At 45.2% G+C, this 8340-nt stretch overlaps 1 protein-coding gene across 1 annotated transcript; it reads right to left on the reverse strand.

Moving 5' to 3' along the window:
- Positions 1–221: 221 nt before the first annotated feature.
- c1ql3a (complement component 1, q subcomponent-like 3a) lies at positions 222–7520 on the reverse strand (the record flags this gene model as incomplete). The annotated part of the gene is made up of 2 exons (XM_083995450.1): positions 6861–7520; positions 222–401 (listed from the first exon to the last, which is right to left on the reverse strand). The coding sequence occupies exons 1-2, from the start codon at positions 7482–7484 to the stop codon at positions 222–224; spliced, it is 804 nt and encodes a 267-aa protein (XP_083851576.1). The 5' UTR covers positions 7485–7520.
- Between the last annotated feature and the right edge of the window lie 820 nt (positions 7521–8340).

Consider the following 8340-nt stretch of genomic DNA (forward strand, 5'->3'; position numbering starts at 1 on the left):
GAAGAGGAGCGGCTCAGTCGGCGTAGATGATGAAGCCGGAGAGGAAGAGGAGCAGCTGAAGAGGAAGAGGAGCAGCTCAGTCGGCGTAGATGATGAAGCTGAAGAGGAAGAGGAGCAGCTGAAGAGGAAGAGGAGCGGCTCAGTCGGCGTAGATGATGAAGCCGGAGAGGAAGAGGAAGAGGAAGAGGAAGAGGAGCAGCTGGAAGAGGAAGAGGAGCAGCTCAGTCGGCGTAGATGATGAAGCCGGAGAAGGTGCTGTACTTGTTGTTGTTTCCTCCGTGAGCTTTCCCTCCGTCCAGTTTGACGTAGACTTCGTCTCCGGGCTCCAGGTGCAGCACCGCGCTGTTGGAGGCGTAGTCGTAGTTCTGGTCCGCGTCCTGGGCGATGGCGCTGGCACGCACCTACAGGGGGAGCACACAGGTAGACCACCTTCATCATCATCATCATCATCATCATCATCATCATCATCATCACATAAGGAACATATCAATATCATATCAATAACATATCAATAACATATCAATAACATATCAATAACATATCAATAACATATCATTTCATGAGTTCATTCCAGCCCTGTGATTGGAAGGAGCAGGATGAAGACGAGTTAAAACATCAGATGAAATGAACCAGTTTACAGCTGAAAATAAAACAAATCAAAAATCCATAAATATTCTTGTTTTTTTTTATACATCCCCTTCAACTATAAAATATTTGTACATCTTTTTTCTTCGACTATTAAGAAATTCCATATTTTAACACCCACCACAGAAAGACACATTTGTTTTAACTTTGTTTTTGCAATTTGGTGCTTGAAATTGAAGTTTCTTCTGTAATTGTCGTCCTGTGAAACTGAGACAAATAACTTGTGCAGATCTGCAGGAAGAGTCCGTTTCGCTCTGAGCACCAACAACTTCCCCAGTTCAGCTGCAACAGCCCTGACTTTGCACATAACCCATTTGTGTGTTCCCTGAAATCAACTTTGTGTATTATTCTTAGAGCTCTTTTCTGCAATAAGAACAACGGCTGTGTGCTGAGGCATCGCCCCGTATTTCACTACAGTAACTGAAATATGGGAGAATAAGAAAATCGTCGTTGCTTTGTAATGTAAAACATACTTGGCCTTAGAACAGAAATATTTTCAGACACCTCATTTTGTAAATGAGCAATATGTGATTTCCATATTATGATCTGTGTATAATATCACGCTACCACATGGGATTATGGGTAATACAGACGATGTGTTAATAAATGTTCATTGTTCAAATCATTTTATCTTTATGTTTATCTCTGCTTAGGTCTTTAGCTACGCTGCTTGTTCTTTTATTTTGAAAGAGCCACCTGGATAGCTACGCTGCTTGTTCTTTTATTTTGAAAGAGCCACAGCCGTCGTAGTCAGTCGGATCAAACTGATTATTATAGAGATATATTAAGCGGTAATATATATATTTAAGCATCAAAGATGTTCAATCAAACCCACATTGTTTGAAACAACATTCAAAAAACACACAGCCAGTGTCACAACTAAGCATAACGTCTGCTAGCTTAATGCTAACGTTAATGTAAATCACCATAGATGGGCTAACAGAAATTAGCCTCGCTATCCAGAGTCTGTGGTCAGTTTATAACGCTTGTTGGGAAATTTGCTCAGACGTTTGTTGTGGGAGTCTGTGGAAGCCGCGACCGGACAACTCCGGCAGCTGGACACATTTATTGAGGCTGCTGCACTACTGCATTTATTTGGTAGCTACACCGGTCGCTACTTCATTTATTTGGTAGCTACACCGGTCACTACTGCATTTATTTGGTAGCTACACCGGTCACTACTGCATTTATTTGGTAGCTACACCGGTCACTACTTCATTTATTTGGTAGCTACACCGGTCACTACTTGCATTTATTTGGTAGCTACACCGGTCACTACTTGCATTTATTTGGTAGCTACACCGGTCACTACTTGCATTTATTTGGTAGCTACACCGGTCACTACTGCATTTATTTGGTAGCTACACCGGTCACTACTGCATTTATTTGGTAGCTACACCGGTCACTACTGCATTTATTTGGTAGCTACACCGGTCACTACTTGCATTTATTTGGTAGCTACACCGGTCACTACTTCATTTATTTGGTAGCTACACCGGTAACTACTTCATTTATTTGGTAGCTACACCGGTAACTACTGCATTTATTTGGTAGCTACACCGGTCACTACTTCATTTATTTGGTAGCTACACCGGTAACTACTGCATTTATTTGGTAGCTACACCGGTCACTACTTGCATTTATTTGGTAGCTACACCGGTCACTACTGCATTTATTTGGTAGCTACACCGGTCACTACTTCATTTATTTGGTAGCTACACCGGTCACTACTTCATTTATTTGGTAGCTACACCGGCCACTACTGCATTTATTTGGTAGCTACACCGGTCTCTACTTGCATTTATTTGGTAGCTACACCGGTCGCTCTGGGTCGCTGTGGTAACGGCCATCCGTGACTGCAATGCATGATGGGATATCTTGCTCCGGTTAGTGACCATGGGATGTTCACTACATTTGGCGGTGAATTGTGGGATAGATTCAGTCGCCATATAGTGAACATTAATAATTACTAGACATTCGGACACCACTACAAAATGGCGTGGTCACTAGAGGAGGGGGGATTTCGGACACAGCAATGACCTCACTGGTGTATAGGTACCAACATAAAAAGAGGAGTAAAGCAATATATTAAGCGGTAATATATATATATATATTTAAGCATCAAAGATGTTCAATCAAACCCACATTGTTTGAAACAACATTCAAAAAACACACAGCAGTGTCACAACTAAGCATAACGTCTGCTAGCTTAATGCTAACGTTAATGTAAAACACCATAGATGGGCTAACAGAAATTAGCCTCGCTATCCAGAGTCTGTGGTCAGTTTATAACGCTTGTTAGGAAATTTGCTCCGACGTTTGTTGTGGGAGTCTGTGGAAGCAGCGACTGGACAACTCTGGCAGCTGGACACATTTATTGAGGCTGCTGCACTACTGCATTTATTTGGTAGCTACACCGGTCACTACTGCATTTATTTGGTAGCTACACCGGTCGCTACTGCATGTATTTGGTAGCTACACCGGTCACTACTTGCATTTATTTGGTAGCTACACCGGTCACTACTGCATTTATTTGGTAGCTACACCGGTCACTACTGCATTTATTTGGTAGCTACACCGGTCACTACTGCATTTATTTGGTAGCTACACCGGTCACTACTTCATTTATTTGGTAGCTACACCGGTCACTACTGCATTTATTTGGTAGCTACACCGGTCACTACTGCATTTATTTGGTAGCTACACCGGTCACTACTGCATTTATTTGGTAGCTACACCGGTCACTACTTCATTTATTTGGTAGCTACACCGGTCACTACTTGCATTTATTTTGTAGCTACACCGGTCACTACTGCATTTATTTGGTAGCTACACCGGTCACTACTTGCATTTATTTGGTAGCTACACCGGTCACTACTGCATTTATTTGGTAGCTACACCGGTCACTACTTCATTTATTTGGTAGCTACACCGGTCACTACTGCATTTATTTGGTAGCTACACCGGTCGCTCTGGGCCGCTGTGGTAACGGCGTCGATCCGTGACCGCAATGCATGATGGGATATCTTGCTCCGGTTAGTGACCATCGGATGTTCACTACATTTCGCGGTGAATTGTGGGATAGATTCAGTCACTAGATAGTGAACATTAATAATCACTAGACATTCGGACACCACTATAACAACTGGTCACTATTTAATGAGTGGGGGGGGATTTCGGACACAGCCCCAGTGTTGCTCTGCCGGAATCTCGTGCGATTTGCGGAGCCTTGAACTGGGCGTCAATGCAAATCACGTGAGATTTGGACGGACCAGGAAGAGCAACACTAGGAGCTTCCGCTACAAACAACCTTAAAATATAGACTTATTTAATTTTTTTCGGAACAATTTCTCATGTCGGGGCTTCAATACAAGAGGGACATTACAGACGAGCAGCATGGAGGTATTTGGATGTTTTTTGGTGTGTCTTTTTGGATGAAGAAAAGTGAGGCCCATTCGTAACCGTCATATGGACATGCAGTGCTGCACGGAGCCCCGCTGTAACTCAGAGAAGCCACGGAGGACTCTGAAACTTCTCCCAGCCCTTAGTCCACATGAGGGGGACGAGATCATGAGGGAAATTTACATTTGGGGTGAACTATCCCTTTAATTACAAGCTCCGTTACATGATAATGATATGATAAACATGATAAACATGTTAGTATGTTGTATGTTGTTAGTGTGACATCACAACGGACACACACTTGTGTAACTTCTCTCAGGAAGGAGAGAGAACGGATGTTGGGATGAGACTATTTCCTGAAGGTTGAACCACTGTCAGTCCTGACCGTCTCCACGGTTACAATCCTGCTTTAAATAATTTCTTCACTCTAAACATTTTTTTATTATTTAGTTTTTTATTATTATAAAATGACTATTTAGGACCTGGACACAGTAATACATTAATAATAATAATAATAATAATAATAATAATAATAATATAATGATATTAACTGTTTTTATCTGGTTTGTTGGTCCCAGTTGTGTGTTGTTGTGTAGTTGTGTAGTTGTGTAGATGCTTATTAAACTGTTCTGATCAGTCTGTTAAATATATTATAAGAAATAAAACTGTTCTTGGTTCAGTTTTAATTCACAGTTCATGTGTTTGTTCACCTATTGAAGCTGTTTATGTTTTCTATGTAAAATAAAAACAACTGAAGAATCACTCATAATTATAATAAAATATAAACAATAATATGAAGTACGAAATTGAAATAGATGAAACTAACAAGCAGCTCGATGTCGGAGTTCAGTTCCTTCACTGCAACGTCCTCACATTTTCAACATTTTGTTTTTCACCAAATTAAAAATAAGTTTTTTCAATATTTATGTGTTTGAATGATGAAAACAAATCAAGACGAAGGAATTCAAGTTATTATTATTATTATCATTATTATTATTATCATTACTGTTAACTGGTAACGGGGCTGTTGGCCTGGTCTCTCTGTGTAACTCGGTGCCGTTGCAGCTTCAGTCTAATTGAAACGTGTTTCTCAGCATCTGATTCTCTCCGCGCCGCGGCGTCGCCCTTTAATCCCACAGATGTTTGCAGCTGGAAGCAGCCGCAGCTTCACTGACAGCAGCAGTTCTGCTCCGCGGAGCGACGCTACTACGGATTAGACCCTGACAGGCTGATCGCCACGGAGACACAGGCTCATCGCCACGGAGACGCTGGGACAGTGATGGAGCCACAGAGGAGAAGAGGCTGCACCTTAAAATAAAATAATAGTCGATATAATGAAAATATTTGATCTATTATTGTTTTTATCAACCTGTAGCAGTCAAGGGTTAGGGTGATTTACTTCCCTTTGTTTTTATTGTATTTATTATATAGTTATATTATATTATATTATATTATGTTATATTATATTATCTCACATTATATTATATTATATTATATTATATTATATTATATTATATTATAGTATATTACATTCCATTATAAAACAGGAATCTTCTGGAACAGCTGAGGATCTGACCAGTCACATGCATCCTGTGTAACAGAAGCGAATGTCATTTGAGTTAAAATGAAGTTCACATTAAAATTAAGTTTACATTGTTACATCAACATCTGAACTATGATGAAGATGTTTTATATTTTATATTTTATAATTAAACAAATCAACGAATTCTCTCTGAGACTCAGCGACGACCGACATGATGTGACGCAGAGAAACAGAGAAACAGAGAAACGTCTTCATTTCCTCCAAATAACATCGAGATGTTTGAAGGAACAACTCAGTTTTAGTTTATGTACTGTATATATACATATATATATTGTATATATATATATATAGAGAGAGAGAGAGAGAAATCATATACTACACACACTACACCATGTGTGTGTGTGTGTGTGTGTGTGAATAATATCAGACAGCAGCAATTCAATTCAATTATTAAATTTCTCTCTGCAGAAGAAGTTTAATAATAATCAATAATCAATAATTTATCTGAGAAGAACAAGAAGCTTCTCATTCTTTCCCTTTTTCTTTTCTTTTCTTCTTCTTTTTCATTTTTCTTTTCATTTTCTTCTTGTTAATTTCATGGGATGGTGTTCGGCTCTGACCTCTGACCTCACACACACACACACACACACACACACACACACACACACACACACACACACACACACACACACACACACACACACACAGTCTCAGGTGAAGGAGTAACGGAGTAGTAAGGCAAGGCAGTTTTATAGCCTGTTTCTACCACCAGTTTGTCTCAAAGGGCTTCACATCCCATAATAACAACATCCTCTGTCCTTAGACCCTCATCCACTGAGGAGAAACTCCATGGAAAACCCTTTTAACAGGGAAAACCAGGAGAAAGCTCAGGGTGAGCAACAGAGGAGGGATCAGACGGGACAGAGATGTTGTTACACACAAGAAAAGAGTTTATAGTTTATAGTAACTAACCCAACAGTAGTAGTGTAATAGCAGAGTAATGGATTCTCACAAACATCAATAGATTACCTGGTTGTTCTTGCCTAACAGAGTAACGCAGTAGTAATAGATTACCTGCTTGTTCTTGCCTAACAGAGTAACGCAGTAGTAATAGATTACCTGCTTGTTCTTGCCTAACAGAGTAACGCAGTAGCAGAGTAATAGATTACTTGGTTGTTCTTGCCTAACAGAGTAACGCAGTAGCAGAGTAATAGATTACCTGGTTGTTCTTGCAGTAACAGAGTAACGCAGTAGCAGAGTAATAGATTACCTGGTTGTTCTTGCACAGGTCGGCCCACATGCTGGTCCCGTCGCCCCCCCTCATCAGCACGTGGTAGGAGAAGAAGTAGACCCCGGGCACGGAGCACGTGAAGCGGCCGCTCGCGGGGTCGTACCTGTTCCCCAGGTTGGTGACGACGTCATCAAACCGGAGCAGCTCGTAGCCCTCGTGCTGCTTCTTCAGACCCGCGAAGAAGGCCACGCGCGGCACCGTGGAGTACGTGGCCGCGCTCACCGCTGATCCGGGTCCAGGTAGACCGGGTCCAGGACCAGAACCAGGACCGGGTCCCGGTAGACCGGGAGGACCGGGGCGACCCGGGTCCCCCTTCTCCCCGCGCGGCCCCGCGGGACCGGCCGGGCCCGGCTCCCCGGGGGGGCCGCGCGGCCCCGCCTTCCCGGGCCGCCCCGGGTCGCCCCGCGGCCCCTGGATGAAGGTGGACCCGGACTCGGACCGGGTCTGGACCGGGTCTTGAACCGGGTCCGGCGCGGCGCTGGACGGGGACTTGGTCCCGTACGGGTCACACACCATCCTGCACGTGCCCAGCATCTCGTAGTGCGCCGCCGCCCCCGCGGACTGGACCAGCACCGGGATCAGAACCACCAGAACCAGAACCATCACGACCCCCAGAACCCCCGCGAGCACGAGCCGCTTCCTGCTGAGCCGCGGCCGCGCGCGCCGCTCCGCTCCTTTAGGAGGAATGATGGAGCAGAGAGGAGCGCGTGAGGAGAACCACCGGACCCCCCCGCGCTGAGGAGTTAATACTGGTCCACCTGGACCCCCCCGCGCTGAGCCGGTCCACCTGGACCCGGACCCCCCCGCGCTGAGCCGGTCCACCTGGACCCGGACCCCTCCCCCTCCGAACCGAGTCTCTCACTTCCCGCTGATGAGATGAAGTCAGGCACAGGAACAGGGTAACACAGTAAGACGCTCTCTTCTCTTCTCTTCTCTTCTCTTCTCTTCTCTTCTCTTCTCTTCTCTTCTCTTCTCTTCTCTCTGACCCTCCGCTGGGTGAGTTACCAGGTTACCAGGTTACCACACAGTCACAGTCTGAACCCTCCGCTGCTGCTGCTGCAACTTTCTCCAACTCCTCTTCACTCCAGCTGCTGCTGCTGCTGCTGCTGCTGCTGCTCCGAGGCTCCGAGGCTCCGCGGCGCTGAGGCGCTGAGCGAGACGGGGGGGGTCGAGGGGGGGTCGAGGTGATGGAGGGGGGGGGGGGGGTCGGGGGAGTCCTCTACGATCCACAGGTCCCGGATCAGGTCCCGGACCAGGTCCAGAACCAGAGCGGCTGCAGCGGCTCGACTCCTCAGTCCGGATCAGAGAGTCCGAGTGCTGCGGAGTCAAAGCGCAGAGACACAGAGGAGGAGGGGTGTGTGTGTGTGTGTGTGTGTGTGTGTGTGTGTGTGTGTGTGTGTGGGGGGGGGGGGGGGGGGGGGGGGGGGGGGGGGGGGGGGGGGGGGGGGGGGGGGGGGGG

This window comes from Trachurus trachurus (assembly GCF_905171665.1).
Source record: "Trachurus trachurus genome assembly, chromosome: 20".
Lineage (NCBI taxonomy): Eukaryota > Metazoa > Chordata > Actinopteri > Carangiformes > Carangidae > Trachurus > Trachurus trachurus.